This window comes from Phyllosticta citribraziliensis, assembly GCF_038025025.1.
Source record: "Phyllosticta citribraziliensis strain CPC 17464 chromosome Unknown J3D65scaffold_6, whole genome shotgun sequence".
Taxonomy (NCBI): Eukaryota; Fungi; Ascomycota; class Dothideomycetes; order Botryosphaeriales; family Phyllostictaceae; genus Phyllosticta; species Phyllosticta citribraziliensis.
The window spans coordinates 1,087,501-1,105,159 of record NW_027117343.1 but is presented as its reverse complement, the minus strand read 5'-3'; the positions used below and the strand labels follow the sequence as shown (position 1 = coordinate 1,105,159).

At 58.1% G+C, this 17,659-nt stretch overlaps 8 protein-coding genes across 8 annotated transcripts; 4 read left to right on the top strand and 4 right to left on the bottom strand.

Annotated features, from left to right (window-relative positions):
* Positions 1–2,432: 2,432 nt before the first annotated feature.
* On the bottom strand, positions 2,433–4,485 carry J3D65DRAFT_368628 (glycoside hydrolase superfamily). The gene is made up of 5 exons (XM_066795691.1): positions 4,090–4,485; positions 3,879–4,038; positions 3,116–3,828; positions 2,953–3,050; positions 2,433–2,729 (listed from the first exon to the last, which is right to left on the bottom strand). The coding sequence occupies exons 1-5, from the start codon at positions 4,155–4,157 to the stop codon at positions 2,725–2,727; spliced, it is 1,044 nt and encodes a 347-aa protein (XP_066655299.1). The 5' UTR covers positions 4,158–4,485; the 3' UTR covers positions 2,433–2,724.
* Positions 4,486–5,707: 1,222 nt separating this feature from the next.
* Positions 5,708–6,587, top strand: J3D65DRAFT_624564 (uncharacterized protein). Its single transcript, XM_066800262.1, has one exon. It carries the CDS (start codon positions 5,765–5,767, stop codon positions 6,212–6,214), a length of 450 nt encoding a protein of 149 aa, XP_066655298.1. The 5' UTR covers positions 5,708–5,764; the 3' UTR covers positions 6,215–6,587.
* Positions 6,588–6,860: 273 nt separating this feature from the next.
* On the top strand, positions 6,861–8,887 carry J3D65DRAFT_658602 (FAD dependent oxidoreductase-like protein). The gene is made up of 3 exons (XM_066802546.1): positions 6,861–7,311; positions 7,359–8,318; positions 8,387–8,887. Exons 1-3 carry the CDS (start codon positions 7,044–7,046, stop codon positions 8,638–8,640), a joined length of 1,482 nt encoding a protein of 493 aa, XP_066655297.1. The 5' UTR covers positions 6,861–7,043; the 3' UTR covers positions 8,641–8,887.
* Positions 8,888–8,924: 37 nt separating this feature from the next.
* On the bottom strand, positions 8,925–10,845 carry J3D65DRAFT_667828 (dicarboxylic amino acid permease; the record flags this gene model as incomplete). The annotated part of the gene is made up of 4 exons (XM_066803057.1): positions 8,925–9,808; positions 9,859–9,957; positions 10,010–10,534; positions 10,623–10,845. 4 exons carry the CDS (start codon positions 10,843–10,845, stop codon positions 8,925–8,927), a joined length of 1,731 nt encoding a protein of 576 aa, XP_066655296.1.
* A 541-nt stretch (positions 10,846–11,386) lies between these two features.
* Positions 11,387–12,244, bottom strand: J3D65DRAFT_603171 (uncharacterized protein; the record flags this gene model as incomplete). Its single annotated transcript, XM_066798188.1, has 1 exon — positions 11,387–12,244. The coding sequence occupies one exon, from the start codon at positions 12,242–12,244 to the stop codon at positions 11,387–11,389; it is 858 nt and encodes a 285-aa protein (XP_066655295.1).
* Positions 12,245–13,391: 1,147 nt separating this feature from the next.
* On the bottom strand, positions 13,392–13,955 carry J3D65DRAFT_667827 (uncharacterized protein; the record flags this gene model as incomplete). The annotated part of the gene is made up of 1 exon (XM_066803056.1): positions 13,392–13,955. The coding sequence occupies one exon, from the start codon at positions 13,953–13,955 to the stop codon at positions 13,392–13,394; it is 564 nt and encodes a 187-aa protein (XP_066655294.1).
* Positions 13,956–16,158: 2,203 nt separating this feature from the next.
* J3D65DRAFT_624548 (uncharacterized protein) lies at positions 16,159–16,429 on the top strand. The gene has a single exon (XM_066800261.1). It carries the CDS (start codon positions 16,190–16,192, stop codon positions 16,418–16,420), a length of 231 nt encoding a protein of 76 aa, XP_066655293.1. The 5' UTR covers positions 16,159–16,189; the 3' UTR covers positions 16,421–16,429.
* J3D65DRAFT_368284 (uncharacterized protein) lies at positions 16,418–17,657 on the top strand. The gene has a single exon (XM_066795690.1). The coding sequence runs from the start codon at positions 16,704–16,706 to the stop codon at positions 17,499–17,501; it is 798 nt and encodes a 265-aa protein (XP_066655292.1). The 5' UTR covers positions 16,418–16,703; the 3' UTR covers positions 17,502–17,657.
* The last annotated feature ends 2 nt before the right edge of the window (positions 17,658–17,659 follow it).

Genomic DNA, 17,659 nt, shown 5'->3' with positions numbered 1-17,659 from the left:
GGACGAGGAGGTAAGAGAAAGAAAGAAAGAAAGCAGTTATGTACGGTAAGCAGTGGTTTGCATCCGGCTGCCTTGGCGCGCTTGCCGCCGCCGGCCGGCGTCCATCATGCAATGCGACCAGAGCACCTAGACCAGACCAGAGCAGACCAAACGGAACGGTGATGGAGCCGAAACGATGCGTTTGCTGCTGCTGCTGCTGCTGCTTTGGCCGCGTAAGCATGGATGGGCGGCGGGCGGCGGGCACTACCACGATCCGTCGCTCCCGTCTGCGTAGCCGTGGTACGTACGTAGGTGGCTTCTATCATAACTACTCTACGCTGCTGATGTCACGATGATGGCGGATGAGGTGGTATTCATGAACTGCCGAGGTTGGCCATGTAAGCGATTTGGTCAGTTGGTCAGCAAGCAGGCAGGCAGACCAACCAACGAGCAAAAAGATGGGCCGGCTTGGAATTTCTTGTGCTTCTCCTTGCGTCGTAGCTATGAGAGGGGAAGAGATGATTCTAGACATGGCGAGGCAAGGCGCGACGCGACGCATCTAGCCAAAGGGGGGCGGTGCGTTGGTGCGTGGGGGCTTTGGTTGAAAACACGTTTTTCTCTCGCTCGCTCTTCCCGTGTATACGAGCGCGCGTGCGTGCGTGGAACTGCCTCAACCTCTCTTACTCGATTCAAGCGCGCAAAAGGGCGACCACACCGACAGACGACATGGGTAAACAGCGTCGGGATGTGCAATCTATGCGCGCATGCACGCCCGCACGCCCGCAACAGAGCCGCCTCCGTAGATGAAGGCGAGGAAATGCGCTCATGAGGCGACGCGAGTGGCGGGCGCACAGGAAGCCAGCCCGTCGACGACCCGCCGTCACGGCCGGCCAAAGCAAAAACGAAAAGGGGGGGTGGGGAAAGGGCACTGCATGGCGCGGCTGTTGCGCGGCGACAGGAGCGCGGTTCGCGGTCGAGCGGTGCAGCGGGCTAGAGAGCTCTGGGTGAGTCGGTGCTGCAGGATGGGGGATAAGGACGATGGGATGGTTGAGGTGAAAAGAGCAGATGCGGCGGTGATTGCGTGAGTCAGGGCGCGAGAGAGATAGTGGCGAAGAGGTTGGTTTGAGAGGAGAGGGGGGGAAGAGAGAAAGAGGTAGAGGCTCTGCATAAGTGCGCAGAGGGGCGTGGGTGGGCGGGGAAAATGGGCGATGTGTAGATGGCGACGGGGGCGCCGCGTGCATGGGTTGAGTCGAGACCGAACTGACCTACAGACTAAGAGCAAACCAACAGAAAGTGTGGAAGGGTGGTAAGAGGGGAAGGCATTAGATGGCAGCAGCCAGCTATAGCGAGACAGATGGATCGAGGAGCGGTTTTGCGGCGGTCGGAAGATAGTGGTGGGTGCTGTGGGGGCAAGGGGAGAGAATGTCTGAGGCAATCTTGTCGCGCGAGTATTTAGTCGACGCCGCCCTCCCTCGTCCTCCTACTCGTCTTATCTTTCTTCTTCTTTCGGCGCCACGGTGAGGACGGGTGGTGTGGTGGTTTGGAAGTGACTGGTTGACTTGACTGACGGAGTCCACATGGTTGACTGACTGACTGACCGATGAATCAAGCGAGTAGACAGCATTCAGACGACCCCATTTCCATCGACGACATACCTATGACTCACAGCTGAGACCAGAGGTAAGCCAAGATCAGGATGCCGTCACGTCTCTCACGGCCACAGGCAACAGACAGATGGACAATCAGGCGACGAGGAGGCCGCCAGCCGATTAAGAAGAACGACAATTTTATTAAACATGGTCAATGGTGAGTCTCAAGTTCTCCTAGTAAATGCATCTTCAGTGCACAAGATCTCGGATCTAGTCCTGTTCGTGGACGCTACGACTGAACCGGAGGCGCTTGATTCAATTCCTCCTATTGGCATTCATTTCTGCATTCATTTCCTCTCGAAATTTTTGGTGGGCATTTCCCGACTGCATTGACTGCACAGCTTATTTTGCTCTTCACACACGTACGTGAAAGGGCTTGAGAGGGCTGTCGGCTCTGCTCAACCAAGCAAGGATAACGTTCCTCCTCTACTCTCCTACTGTCTTTGTCAATGGAACTTTTTCCTCTCACGTCATCGGTCTTGGGGTCTTTGCTCACTGAATCGACGGAATGCGGTTGTGTCAGGCAGGATGGTAGACAGGTAGGTCAAGCAGAGGCGAGGAGAGCACGGCAGGGGTAGACTGGGTCCATGGTTAGAACCAGGGGGCACGGTGGGTGTGGAAAGAAATGAGACTCTCACGGTCTGTCTGCGGCAATGGACGACCACTTGCTAAGCATACATAGTGGTATATGAAGGCTTCTTAAGCACAGGTGACGCAGCAAATGAACGCTCCCTAGACGCACTTGTTTTGCCAGGAGGTCTAATTTCTTTCGACACCCACTGTTGGGATATCATTTCCTTCAACACGCACCGCGACTGGCAAAAGAAATGCAGGCAGTCAACGAGTCAGCAAATGTAAACACTCTTGACACAGCAACATCCAATAAATTTGCACATTTGAAATTGCATAGCATAAATGCACGCGGAGAAATCCTATCTTCCCCACTACTCTGTACAACATGGACAACAACTTTCTCTGAACAAGTATAAACAGCCCAATCCCCCCGTCATGGACGTGAATTAAGATGACAGCGCGGCGGCCCTCTTCTTGGAGCGGCGCTTGCACGACTTGCCCTTCCGCGGGCTGGCAGAGGCGCTTATGCTGGGAGAAGCAGGAGAGGTCTCAGCAACAGAAGCAGCAGCGGTAGGGGTGGGAGTGGAAGCAACAATGGTGGCCTGGAAGGAGGCCTGGATGCTTGCAGTCTGCACCGCAGACGAAGAAGAAGAGGAGGCAGGAGGAGTAGAAGGGGATGAAGAAGAGGAGGAGTTGGTGGAGTTGGAGTTGGTGTTGGAGGAAGAAGTGGAGGAAGAGGCGGCGGACGTACCAGAGCCGAGGGCCGACAGGATGCCGTCGTACGCGGCTTTGGTCTGGAGGTTGTCGTCCCAGGGCAGCGCGGCGCCGTAGCCGGAGAAGGTCTTGGGGCTGTCACGCACGTCTGTCAGTCCTCCTTCTCTGTCATGAACATGGATTGCTCCGCGGCAACTTACACCCAGCTGTACTTGTCCGTGTAGTCCCAGATGGTGATGCCAATGCACGCGCTCTTGGCCAAGCAAGCGTTGACGACGGTCTGGTAGTCAGTCGACTGCTGCGTCAGCGCGTCGTAAGTCGCCGGCGTCGTGGTGCGGATGTCGAGCTCCGTGATGGCCACCTCGACGCCCAGGTCGGCAAAGTCCTGGATCGCCGACTCCATGGCGTCCTGCGTGACCGTCTGGCCGACGGTAAAGTGGGCCTGCATGCCCACACCGTCAATCTTGACGCCGTACGACTGGACAAGCTTGACGATGTTAACTGCATCCTGGTGTTTTGTTGACGACCACTCGATTGAGTAGTCGTTGTAGTACAGCTTCGCGTCCGGGTCGGCGGCGGCGGCCGCCGCAAAGGCAATCGGGATGTAGGCCTCGCCAATGGTCTTGTAGAAGACGTTGTCGCGGTACCCTCCGCCATCTTCGAGGGCCTCGTTCACCACGTCCCAGTGGTAGCAGCGGCCCTTGTAGTGCGTCACTTCCTTGGTGATGTGGTTTTGCAGGATTTCGACCAGCGTGGCATTGTCGAAGCCGCCGCTGCTGACCCAGCTGGGCAGTTGGTTGTACCAGACGAGGTTGTGGCAGCGTAGCTTCTGGTTGTTTTGATCGGCCAGGTCGGCAATGGCGTCACCCTTGGTGAAGGAGAAGGTGCCTCGCGAGGGTTCAATGGTGTCCCACTATTGAGATTCAGTCACTGTTGGCTCCGTGTTCTGGGCAGCACGCGGACCTTCATCGAGTTGCCAGGGGTAATTTGGCCGAACTGATCCGAGTTGTTCAGAATGGTCATGTAGCTCGAGTCGGTCAGCTCAGGGTTGTCGGTGGCAGAGCCAAAGAACTCGAGGCCAGCGGCTTGGGCGGCCGCGTTCAGACCAGCTGCAGCGCGACGACTGTCCTGAGTCAACGTGGCGTACAAAATATGTCCAAAGCTGGGTACTCACGAGATGGGGCCGGCCTGAACCGCAGAGGCGGCAAGGAGCGACGTAAGAGCAGCAGAAAGGAGCGTCATTTTCAGGGTGAATCAAGGTGGAATGAACGAAAGACGTAGGGCTTGTTTGGAGAGAAGTGACATTTCTGCGCGCAGAGATCTCTATATATTCTGCTGGACTGTGGAGAGCTTCTGTAACAGGTACGAGTTGCGCATAAACGCAGAGGCGGCAGTTGTTTAGCGAAGGCGGGCGGAGCGTGGTCTGAAGCGGAAAAACTTGTAGAACAGCAGCCAATAAAGAAGAGGGACGGTGATGTTGAAGCGATTCAAAGGCCGTGATACAAGGTGGTTTAGCTGGAGCAGGCAGGAGAGCAAGGCTCGTTTGCCCAAAGAAGCAGGTTGAAACACGCACCGACGCGCCACGCTCTGTAAAAGTTCGGCAAATATCACCCAACGGGACTCGATTCGGCTCCATCATGGCGTTTGATCGCCGCAAGCGAGCACTGATCATTCCTCCAATAATAACGACTTGGATAAAAGGAGACGATTTGCTCTGGGCCGACGGGACGCCAGTCCGCGAGGGGCAGGAGGGGAGTGGGAGGAGGTTGATATATAAGGTAGGGAGCAGCCATCTGCGATAGCTCCCACCTTTCCCGAGTAGGGGCGGACAGGACGGTACCGGAGGATGCACACCAAATGCTACGAGTGCCACGATGAAACGGGGCCTGAGGGGGCGAGATGGTGGACGGAGGTCGAATTGTCGGCGACGAAACGCAGCGGGATGGTCGAGCAGGCGAGGACTTGGCACGGCACGTCAAGGGCGGAATCTCGAGCAGTCTTTCGGGAGCGAGTTGGAGAAGATTTGAGCGGCTCCGCAGTCAAGAGGGAATCGGAAGGCGATGGCCGCGGCCAGACGGACGGCAGGTCGGCGTCATGATGCGAGGGGAGAGAGATAGCGGGAGCCAAAAGCAGTATGGCGTCAGTGTGATTCGCTTGATGTCAAGAGTCAGCGGCGAGAGCACGAGATGGAGGCTGCAGAGGTGCCGTGAGCAAGCAAGCAGAGCGTGTGCCAGCTGTCGACTCGATGCCGTGGCCAGTGGTGTTTGGACGAGTCTGTCGACCGGCGACGGCAGCCTAAGGCAACCAGGGCCAGGGTCAGGGTCAGGGTCGGCACATGGCGAGTGTTCGTCGGACGGCAGAGGACGCGGGCGGGATCGAAGTTGGAAGGGTGAGGGCGCTGGCGAGAGTGCCGGACTGGAGCGGTCGAGGCCAGAGGAATCGACGATGAAGCGAGAAGAGAGCAGTCGAGAATGCGATGGTGTTGAGTCTCAGTCTCTCAGGCACTCGGCGTCGCAAACTGGCCGTGAGCACGGACCCCCTCACCGGTGTGCGCGGCGGGAGGGCCCGTGCTTCAGCCCTGGCAGCTGGAGGGAGGCGTCCGGGCCGGCGACCCCTCGAACTCGAACTCGAACCCTAATCGGCCCAATCCGGCAAGACCCTGCAACCCAGCGACCGCCAATGCCAATGCCAATGCCAATGCCATCAGGTCTTCTTCCCACCACGGCTTCTTTTATTTAACTTCCAGTGCTCCAGTCTCTTCGTCTGCTTCCTCTCATCATCTCACTCCTCCGCTCAAACCAAACTGCCATCACCTCCAGCCTTCGAACAACACCAACAACAACTCCACCATGACCTCCCGCACCTTTTCTCAATCCTCCACCTCTACCGGACCCATGTCACTCGACGCAACCTCACAAACCCGCTGCATCAACAACAAATCTCAGCGCTCAACTCCTTCTGCCGAGTCCAACTTCTTCGGTGCCCTCAAGGAAAAGATTCGCTCTCGCTCGCGGAGCAGGTCGAGGAAAAACAACGACGACCAATCCACCGCCGTCCTCCCTCCTACCTCGATGCCAAAGGACGACTCGCAAAGCCCACCCCGGCCGCGCGTCCAGCGCATGTCATCTACCCTCAGCCGCGAAACCACTGCTTCATCAACATCCACCGCCTACAAGCGCCACAGCACCACCAGCAGCTTCTACTCTGGCCGTCACTCCAACGAGTGGCTCTTTGGCGGCTTCAGCGTCACCGACACGGTCAAAGACGCCTACCATTATCTCCGCGAGAAGCGAGAGTAGCCATTCACAGCCTTGGGATTTTTTCAATTGCAAACCATGGCGGTGCCGGATTGCTGCCTTGAAACCGAGGATTGCATCCTCGCACCAAACTTCAATATACACCAGCCGGGGTCTGGAACGATGAGAGTCGATGCATAATGATCCAAACGATACCACCTCTCAAAGATTGGTCGCGACGCAGAGACGGCCTGTAGACCAGGCCTCGCTTTTTCGAGGGGAATCACGCAAGCCTTTTTTTGGAGGCGACGGAAATTGTATTTGCCATCGTCTAGCAGTTGGAGCACATTATACCCCATTTCCAGTTTCATGTACCAGTAGTCTCTAGCCTCGCGCCTCGAAAATTAGATTGTTGGAATTTCTGCCCTGTGCACTGTCGCCGCTCGCGTGCTCTGTCGAAATTGCGCACTTTTAATGCATTGTCCAGTCTCGACACAGACTCAGCACACTCGCAGCTTGTAGTATTTTTGTCGTCAGTCCAGTCCCACCAAAATTGGACGATCGGTTGGCCAATTCTTCACCACCGGGGCTGCCGACCAGCCGACCGAAGACGTCCGACGAGATGCGGTCCCCGCCCTATCGCCCCGAACCGACTGACGACAGGAAGCGGACCCATTTCCTCATCACCGACGTTGATGCAACCATGGCCAGATACCGTTCCCCATTAATCGCCCACCACGCGAGCTCAACAAGAGCATAACCGCCCTTCGCCCTCTGACACGGCAATCGTCGAGCCTTCTCCTGAGCACGGCTTCCTAGCAATTTCGTAGGGTCCCTCCCAATAGTCGCGCCCAAGCTCCCTCGCACTACTCTGCTCTGCCCCACCACCATCATGGCCTCGACCGACTCGCACAGGCCTGCGGGGCTACCCGTCCCCAACTCGACCTCGTCCTTTTGGCACAGCGAACCAAACCAATTCCTCCTGGGCCACCGCACCACCGACGAGCTGCCCGCCGAAGCCGACGTGGTCATTGTAGGTAGCGGCATCACGGGCACGTCGGCCGCCCGCTTCCTCGCCGAAGACGACCGCGCCAAGGGCCGCAGCGTCGTCTTGCTCGAGGCCAGAGAGGCCTGCTGGGGAGCCACTGGCCGCAATGGAGGTATGCTAGCGTACCAATCTGTCCTGCACTTGCTGACGCCCTGCCAGGCCACTGCCAGGTGCTGCCCGTCGCGCGCGACGTCGACGTGACCAAATTCGAGGTCCTCAACTACAACGCCGTCAAGTCGTACATTGAAGCCAACGGCGTGCAATGCGAATGGCGCAGCCTGGCGGGCACGCGCGCCTACTTCGACGCCGCGTCCTTCGAGGTCGCGCGTGACGAAGTGCAGGCGCTGAAGGCGAAGGCGCCGGAGCTGGGCAAGCTGGTCGAGATCGTCACGGACAAGGACGAGCTGGCCAAGATCCGCATCCCCAAGGCCGTCGGCGCGACGCTGACGTTTTCGGCCGCCAGCCTCTGGCCGTACAAGCTCGTCACGTTCATTCTGGAGAAGCTCGTCAAGGACGGCAAGCTCAATTTGCAGACCAACACGCCCGTCCACCGCATCTCGTTCGACGACGCGGCGGCAGGCAGCAGCGCGTATCCCAACGCCGTGCACACGTCGCGCGGCCTGATCCGCGCGAAGAAGCTCATCGTCGCCACCAACGGCTACTCGTCGCACATCCTGTCGCCGTTTGCCGACCTGATCGTGCCGGTCCGGGGCGAGATGTCGGCGCTGCTGCCCCCCAAGGGCGCGCCGCGTCTGCCCAACTCGTACGGGCTGTGCGGCCAGCCCGGGCAGCCGTCCCACAACGACGACTACCTCAACCAGCGGCCGTACGAGGGCGTGCCCAACCCGGCCGGGCACTACATGTTCGGCGGCGGCGAGGGCGGCGGCAAGCACGACTACATTGGCGTGTGGGACGACAGCGCCATCGACGAGGGCATGGCCGCCTGGCTGCGGCGCAAGCTGCTCGAGAGCACCGACCTCGGCGGCGAGACGGACGGCCTCGACGAGCTGACGGCCACGCACCAGTGGACGGGCATCATGGGGTACTCGAGGGACAACGTGCCGTGGGTTGGCAAAGTCCCCGGGTTGCAAGCCGCCTACATCTCGGCCGGGTACACTGGTAAGCTAAACCCCCTGTCTCCCTCCACCCCCCTTCTATCTAGTTCGGCTCACTCACACTTGCGCCAGGCCACGGCATGCCGAACGGCACGCTGTGCGGCAAAGCCGTCGTCGACCTCCTGCTGGCCGAAGAGGCCGGCCTCTCGCCCGCCGCCGCGCGCGACAAGGTCGTCCACGACGTCGGGCTGCCGCGCAGCTACCTCGTCACCGACGAACGCATCCAGGCGGCGCGCGCGCTGCCGACGGTCCACGAGGCCGAGGCCTTGGGCGCCATTGGCAACCATGCGAGGCAGGAGCAGAAGCTTGGGACGGCGCATTTGTGATGACGATGGTGACATGAGTAGGGAGACGGGTTGTAGGTATGAGGTAGAGATTGGGTGCAGGTAGATATTGAATGAAAGGTTCTGAGCGCTGCGTGTTGAGCTGTTGGTATTTTTGTCTAATGTGTTCGATATCTTTTTGATTACTACGCACAATGAGGGAGGCATGCAGTATCCACCAGCCATGCTATGGAAAACCAAGGCAGCGAGGCGCGGAGGAACATTGACGAGTCCAGATCCCACACCTGCCCCTGACCCCTTGTCTACCCCCCCATTCCCCAGGCACTCTAGAACAACCATGCCACAAAGCGCTCATAAAAGCTGCCGCCGTTATTCGCCTTCCTGTGCTCGCGCTCCTTCTCCAAAAACTCCTGCTCCTCGCGATCAATCTCATCCTTGCCACTCCACAAATCGGCCGTCTCGGGGCGGACGCCCTCGGTCTTGCTCCACCACTTGGCGCCAAAGATGAGGATGAGGTACAGCGGGATGCCCAGGTATCCGGTGATGAAGTTCTTGTAGTCGAACGAGCCGCCGGTGAAGACGGAAAAGTTCTTCGTGATGGCGATGAGGATGCAGAAGAAGAGGGCGACGTAGGAGCCGGCGGCGCCGAGCGGGGCGACGTAGGCCAGCGACGCCGGGTCGACGCCCTGCGCCTTGCGCGCGCGGATGAAGTAGATGTGCGTCACCAGGATCGAGATCCACGTCAGCAGCCCGAAGATGGTGACCAGGTTGACAAAGTACGAGAAGACCGTCTTGGCGTCGTCGGCCACGTTCATGTACGCCAGCAGGCAGAAGCATGCCGACAGCGCGAGCGAGTAGATGGGCACGCCGCGCGAGTCGGTGCGCGCTAGGATCCGCGGCGCCTTGCCCTGCGATGCCAGCCCGTAGATGGTCCGCGACGCGATGTACAGGTCCGAGTTGCTGGCGCTGAAGACGAAGAGCAGGATGCACGCGTTGATGATGCCGGGGAGGGCGTCGATCTTGGCCAGCCGGATGGCGACGACGAAGGGCGATGCGGCCGCGCTGTTGGACTTGGTCGTCGCAAAGGCGAGCTCCTCGCTGTCGTAAGGCACGATCATGCCCAGGAAGAGCACCGAGAGGCAGTAGAAGAAGAGGATTCGGTAGAAGGTCAGCTTGATGGCTTTGGGGATGACGCGTCGAGGGTTTTGAGCTGCGAGTCATCAGTTCATGTCCATCCATTGCCTCATGGGATGCTCATACCTTCGCCAACCGTCACGCCGACAAGCTCCGTTCCCAGGTACGCGAAGACGGCGTTGATGAGAGAGTTCCAGAAGCCGAGGAATTTGCCTTCGGCGCCCTCTGTTTATTGTCAGTCGTGCGCTCCCAGAGTCCAAAAGGATAAAAGACTCACCGGCGATGTATGGTTTGAAAGCTCCAGGGTTCTTCCAGTACCTGAAGCCTGGACGGTCGCCTGTCGGCCCTCCACCCAGCGCCAGGATCAAAGAGAGCAGGATCAATCCCACAATGACAACAACTTTGAGACTGCTCAGCCAGAACTCAAACTCGCCAAAGAATTTGATGCCAAAGTAATTGATGCCCAGAATGAGAACCAAGAACACGGTGATCCAGACTCCGGGGTTGATTTTTTCAGCTGGCACCCAGTACTGGATGACCAGTGCCGCGGCTGTCAGTTGGTTTGGCGTCGTGATGAGGTACTTGAACCAATACGTGTACCCGAGAGCGGTGCCGAGAGCTGGATCCACGAAGCGCGTTGCGTAGCCCGAGAAGCCGCTGGCGAGCGGCAGCCACGAGGCCATCTCGCCCAGCGCTGCCATGACGCTGAAGACGAGCAGTCCGACGAACGTGTATCCGATGAAGATTGATCCGGGTCCGGCTTGTGCAAGTGCTTTTCCCGTTCCGACAATCAAGCCAGTGCCTATACTAGTGGTCAGTCATGGGATGTTCCAATTCACAAAAGATCGAGAACCGCCAAAGAGAAGGTCGGTCAGAGAGAATTGGCTTACCAAGAGCACCACCGATGGCAATCATGGTGATGTGCCGAGCCTGGAGACCGCGCTGCAGTTTATCCTTGGGCTGCGCGTCACCCACGACGGCATGGTCATCAGGCGCTGCATATTGCGTCGTGTCGTACTCTCCCTTGCCGCTCATCGAGTCGTGGGCCGTAGTCATTGCCTCAGGGTCCTTTTCGCCCGCGGACGCGGACCGGTCCGTCGACCAGATAGCCATGGTGTGTGGAAGTGTTGAAGATGGGAGCTCCCAACGCCAAAAGCACTTTTTTCTTTTATACCCACGCTCTTTCTCTGCTTTTGCAATGGTCTCTCTAATATGACTCCAAGCAAAGGGGGGTTTCCCGCGTGATGTCGTGAGAGGTCGCCGAGGTCGCCCTACTCTTTGCGGTAGCCCCGCTAACTCGAAGCGGACGTGATGTGACCGCGAACAAGGTTTTCTTTCTCAGCCCACGGGTCTCCTTGGCCGACCTTTGGATAAGTGTCAACAAGCGTTGGTTATGCCAGGGTCAACGAAGGGTTGGAAACGAAGGAGCAAAAAACGTCTACTGGCGGACGCGCTGGGGCGGGCGACTCGCGTATACGTATAGTAGCAGCAGTGCGCAAGGACCGGGGCGAAATGACGACAAGCACACCATCGGAGTCGAGCTACGGCACAGAAAGCTTTTTATGCTAAAAGGCAAGGCATTCGGCGTGGTGGCGGATACACTCGGCCTTGTCGCTTGATTGTGCCTGCCACAACGGTATTGAGACGACGCGCCTCAACAGGCCAGGACCCAGAAGGATGCACGCATGGAGCAGAATGAGAGACAGCCAGATAGCAAAGGGCTTGGCGGCGGAGACGGCGGCGGCGGTGGCACAGCTCTCAGCTGAGGAAAGGTTTTCTCCATGTCTGCACTCCACACAGATTGCTCGCGGTCAGCCCCGTTGAGCAGAAGAGAGTAGAGCCAAGAGGGCCAAGCGCAGACCCCAGGACCAAGGCCGGTCTTGTCGAGCGGCGGGCCCAGTGTTGATTCGCTGGGGTCGTCGGCGGCTGATAAGGGTCGGAGCGGAAATCTCTTAGCTCGTGGCATCTTGTCATGATAAGCCTCGCCTGACAAGGCGTCTTGATTTTCGCAAGCGTTGGCGAAGGCGAAGTCCAAGGCGAAGGCAGAGTATGGTGGTGTGCAGCACAGATTGGGGCGTCGAGCATACGAGGCGGAAAAGGCAGAGTTGAACCTTGGGCCGCAGGGAGGGGAGGAGACGAGACGTTGTGACCTCAGGCAGCGTGCGGGCAGCGGTTGGTTGGTTGTCGGTGGTTCCTCGTGGTGCCAGCCGAAGCCAGGGCAGGAGATGCGGGGGAGTGCGTCCTTGGCCTGTGCTTCATGTGCGGCCGGCTGGCCTCTTTCTGGAACACTTCGGCCGCTTCTTCTCTGCTCTGCTCCGCTCCTTTGGCCCCTCCGAAGTGCCACGGCATTCACGAATCCACGAGACGCGCAACACGCCGCTGATGTCCCGACACATGCCAAGGCAGCGGTGGAGAATCGGTCCCCAGACAAGTCCAACGAATCCTTATCTTCCACCCAGCCTTGACAAGCCCTTTTACCATTTCCATGACAAGCATTCCGCTCCCACCACATGGCACGCCTGTAGAAACTCGGCCTAGGTAAACCGACTCGGTCTCTTGCCAAAGTCTATACGAAGTACGGTGCTCCCATTGAGAAATTGGCCCGCACAGACTGGTTACGCAGCTGATTTCTGCGAGTTAGCCGCCTTGCGAGTCTCCGCGGCTGCGTCAAAAAAGCACCAAGTGATTTCTTTTCCTCGGCCTCAACTCCGCCTGCGCTCCATGTATGTACTCGATCGAGTTTATGCCCGGTCGGGAAACCAGCGTCAATAGCTGAGCTGTAGCTATCCAGAGCCATGGGCGCTACTGCTGCCAGAAGTGTCAGAGAAATGAACGATGCAAACAAAGTCTGTCGGGTCCGTTGCAGCTTTGCCCGTGACGCGTCAGTCCTGAAATTGCTGAGAAACTAATAAACACAGGGACACAGGAGGACTGTAAGTTGCTCCGTCATGATTCCGGCTTCGTTGCATACCACCGCTTTAGGCCTAGCTTCATCTGAGCACGTGATGATTCCCTGCTTACCAAAGAAATTCGTTCGCCTCGCCGCGGCAAACAGACTCGACGGCACCGAACCGTGTCACCCATTTCCATGCCTCTGTCCATCCGCGACCCAACACATGCAAGCTCTGACGCCGTCCTGAAACCGGGTTGCACCTCTCGAGTCGCCGTCCCTGATCTTCATTGCCAGCTTGCCTCTCGGACGTCGGGGCTATCCAAGCTGTTGGTGTCTTCGTACTGCAGAGCCATGACCAACTGTCTCGTCAATCGAGCCAAACAAACGCGTCGAATAGTCTGTCAGTCCCGTCGTGTTCAACGTCCTCGGCCAGAGCAAGCAGACAAGACGGCAAGGAACTCAATGCTATTGTATCTCTGCTCTATCCCTAAGGTATCTGTGCTTTTGAAAAAAAGGTAAGACAGATTTCCGCCGTGTAAAATTTCAAACCAAGTATGCCTCCAAGAAATATGCCATACAGAGTCCAGAACTCATACAATGCCGCCGCCAAAGACAACACGTTCCGTTACACAATTACGAAAAAAACTGCTAACTGACCGCACCTCCAATGCAACTCCAATAAAGACAGACGGTGGAAACTCTGCATCCGTGTTAACTACAACCCACAATGGCCGCTGCAAAAGGAAAACTTACGAAGAGGGTTGTTTCAGCTCCTGCCCACGACAATGGCCCGGCTGTTCACAATCTGCATGACCTCGCCTTGGCCACCGTCCACCTTGATCAAGTTGACCCGGATCCGGTACATGCCTTCTTGCATGATCTTGAGCCCTGAGAAAGAGGCGTATCCGACCACGTCTCGCGAGTCGCCGTCGTCTGCTGGCTGGATTGAATTGGCAAGACCAGTCCCACCAGTCCCGCTCATCAAGACCTCGGATGCCACAGGGATATCCGAGCCGTCGGATCCGCGAGCGATGAGACTGACGAACGCAACCAAATGTCCCTCGTGCATGGACGCGGCAGATTGCGAACGACTGCGGAGGCGGACTTGAAATGTGCTGAGCGGCTGCCCCAGACGTGCACTGCTTGGAGGTTGGTCGATGACGTCCATGACGAATCCAGAAGCATCGTAGCCGTCTGCCCGGCCGTTTGAGTTTTGGCGTATGGCACGAGGATTGTCGAGTCGAATCCTCCGGGACCGCCTGTCCATGTCCTCGACGGCCCTGGCCCCGAGGTTGTCGTTGGTTTGCGTGCGGCGAGCGACGTATGCCATTGTTGGAGATGTTCCGTTGATGAGAGGAGTGTTGTTGGTGGAGGATTCTGGAGCTGCTGAGGATGATGAGCGTTCTGCGATGCGGCTCGACCGTCTTAAAAGGGCGGAGGAAGAGGTCAATGAGCTCGTTCCTTGTCTTGAGGTTGATCTAGTCGAGACCCTGGAAGCACTGGCGTCGCTGATATTTCTTCTTCTCCCTCTACCTCTGGGCATCTGACGACGGAATGCTTCTAGAAGGAATTAGCCACGGGGAACAGGCCGGCGCCCAATAACGACTGCATGTTGTGTTTGATGGAAGAGAGGAAGGCGGCCCGGGAAAAGAAAACTGCCCAAAAAAGGAGACAAAAGCACCGACGCTCGTGCGTCTCAGCCTCGGTGAAATGAGCTTTTGGCCCAAGACGGCAGCCAGAAGATATATCAACATGTCAAGGCGTACCGCCGTCAGCCTCAGCAGAAGAGCCATCTCGTGGTCGACAGCCTCAAATCAAGGCGGCGCGAAGAGGGCAGAGACGAAAAAGAAAGGAAGAAAAAGAGCAGGGACGACGCGCTGCTGCCCGGGCCGCCATGGATCCCAGTCCGCGAGCAGACATCCGATGGAAGCCAGGGTGCCGGGGTCGGATCGCGATACACAACGGCACGCATGCCAGCAAGAATCATCGACAAAGCGCTTGAACGACCATTCAACGGCTCGCGATGCAGGATCTGGAAGACGGTGGAAGCACGCAGCTTGAAACGGCCTGCCTGGGCCAGGGCGTACCCGGTAGCCAGACGCGGCTCCTTGCGTGCGCCGCATGCCTCCAAGACATGTCGCAACATGCCTGGTGATGACAGGGAACGGAGCAGGGAACATGCATGCTTGAAACGTAGCGAGATTGTCTTGGGCTCACCTTTTGCTGGTCCACGGCCCACGCGCACAACTCTTCTGGATTGTGCCGCAGCTTGTCGAGTCGATTCCACCAATATCAGCGCCCTGGGAGCCGGCCGTGCGCGGATGAAGATTGGGCGAGTGGCTTCCAAAGGATCTCGCTTGTCCTTTGCGTGCAACACGAGGCGCAAGTGACGTCGGTCTTTGCAGAAATCGACCGTCTCACGTTGCACAGGGGCGGGATTTGCGAGCCTGGTAAATCGGCTTTCCCACGACCACGGTTCTTTTGCTCGAGCCGCAGGGGTATGCTTGTCTCGCGGATCCCGGACGCGTCTTGGGTGCCGTCAGCTCGCCGCAAACCCTGGATGTTCCTAAGGGACGAAAACCAATGTCAGCAATCTGTCTGGGGGGGATTTGCGGACAGACCCTCGCGTGCGAGGCTTCCAAAGACCCGGTTCCCCAACAACCATGTTGCGGTCGATTTAGAGAGAGCGGGACCCTTGTTCGATGCGGCTAGCGCTGGGGACGGAAGCGCGGGACCGACCTTAAGGTACGATGGCCGAAGCTCCCGCTAGCGCAAGGAGCAGGAGGAGGTCGAGGTCGAGGAGAGATGGTGGAAGGGGATGATGGTCCTCCAGCCCGGCCTCATGGCCCGTCTTATACGTCTGCTCCGGGCCGCCCTCTCGTCAGTTGCGTAGAGGGTCGTGGCCGAGTTTGTCCAAAGGCGCTCCCCCCTTGCGCTATTGGACTCAGATTCTACAAGACCAATGTGCGGAACTCGAGGCGACACGTCTGCTCCTCGAGGCTGCGATGCACCCGAATAGTCGATGCATGGCACGGCACGTTGCCACGATTGCGCAGCGCTACAGGAATTTTGGAGCCACGAGGCTTGTGGCGTAGAGCCTGCAACCTCGAGCCCTTCGATCACGACCCTCTTCCGTGGGAGCGGGCCCACGGCGCGGTACAGATCTCATCAGGCGCATGCGAGATGGGCTGGAGGACAGCCATGCGCATCGAGCAATTGGGCGATCGTGACGCGCCACGGTGCTGAGCCGATGCCCCCGTGGCCTGGTGGCTGGGTCGACCATGCCCGTCATGCTGCAAACATGCACTGAGCGCCGCCCTGCGGCTGTCATACGAGACGGGGCCTGAGGGATTCGCTCGACCTGAGCGGTGCAGTCAGGTTGGTTGGTTGGTTGTGCGTCCAGTGCATCAGGTCAGGTCGCGGCTCAAGGCCTGCAATTGCCCGTCCTGCACCCCTCTGCTTCCGGAAGGCGCCCACGCCCCGTCGCACGCCTAAAAACAGCTCCATGAGGCGTGCCCGCGGTGCCGTTTGCTCTCCCTGTCCTCTCCCTCTCTGCGTCCCTGGATGGTGCGTCTGCGAAGCCTGTTCCTGACTTCATTCTTGTCTGCCTGTGAGACAACCCGCGCGCCCCGACCAACTCATGTCACCCTGCCCCGGCTCCTCCTCGTTACCTCGAACTATCCTCAATTGAAACTGTTTCATTCCTTCTCCATGGGTGGCTCCCTGCCGCCGCATGTCTATCAACGTCAAGAAAGGCTACTTTGTCAAGGTCCGCCACGGATGGGTTCCCGTTGACTCGAAGCGTGGCCAGAGGCACATCAGAAGAAAATGTCCCCGCGAGCGCTCGGTTCCCGACGTGGCCGTCTTGGACAACATTAGCGTCGCCAGCCTCGACGAGATTATCAAACATGCTTACAAGCGAATGACGCCCCCTTGGTCGGCTCTTCTGAAAAGGATCAGAAGCCACCCCAAGCGTTCAAGCCCTGACGCCACGGTCCAGGCGGACGAGCGTACGGAACCACCTGCCGATGCAAGACGGGTCCTCGGATCCTCAGATCTCACTTCCGCGGCGTAATCCATGCCCCAGTCCAGACCACTTCAAGCCACTTATACTAATATTATGTTGTCAAACAGGCCTACCGATACACGTGACCATCACGCCAAAATTCCGCGAACTCTGTCTCCAATCTCAGAAGTACCCTCCGACGCTCCCAGTAAGAGCTCCATACACGAAACCGGCAAGCCAAAGCAACAACGCCAAGCCCCTGTATGCACATGCAAGCATCATCATCACCGAAAACAAGGAGAGAATCAGCAAAGTCGTCACCACCACCACAACCACGGCAACCACCACTGCAGCAAACACAGCGCCAAACACGGCAGCCAACACCATCACCACTGTCATCATCATGACCACCCACATCAGGAGCAGCGAAACCAACGTCAGCACAGCCACACCCCTTGCACCCGCCCTAGACACTCGGCCCCCTCCAATAGCCCGTCCAGGCTACCAAGCCCTTTCCTCCACCCAGAAGATGCGCACAGAAGCGACCGGCGAAGGCAGAATAAGAGTGACCACAGGCACGAGCACGGGAAAAAGTCAACCCGGGCACAGATACCTAAGGTCACTGTGTCAGTCCCGATGACGCCATGTCACAGTCCCAACGCGAAAAACAAATTGCCACAAAGCCGCGGCCGTCCGTCCATGTATTCCTCCAGGAACTCGACTCAACAATCGTTCAAGACAGCGCGGACCTTGTCCACCAGGCCTTCTTATGGGAGTATTAGAAGCTGCTACTCGTCGTTCGGTGGCGGTGGTGGCGGTGGTACTGGTTGGGCCGGTATGAGCGGGATTGGTGGTGGCATGGGTTTATGAGCATCAAGTGGGTGATAAGGGAAAAGGAGACCCGCGGTTTGTTGGTCGTTTGAAAATAATCTTGATTCCTTCATCAAACATCCTCCCAGCCCTAGGTGAAATTTCTCTCGCCGCACTTTCGAGAAGGACCAGGTTGGCTGTCGTCGGAGAGCGATGAA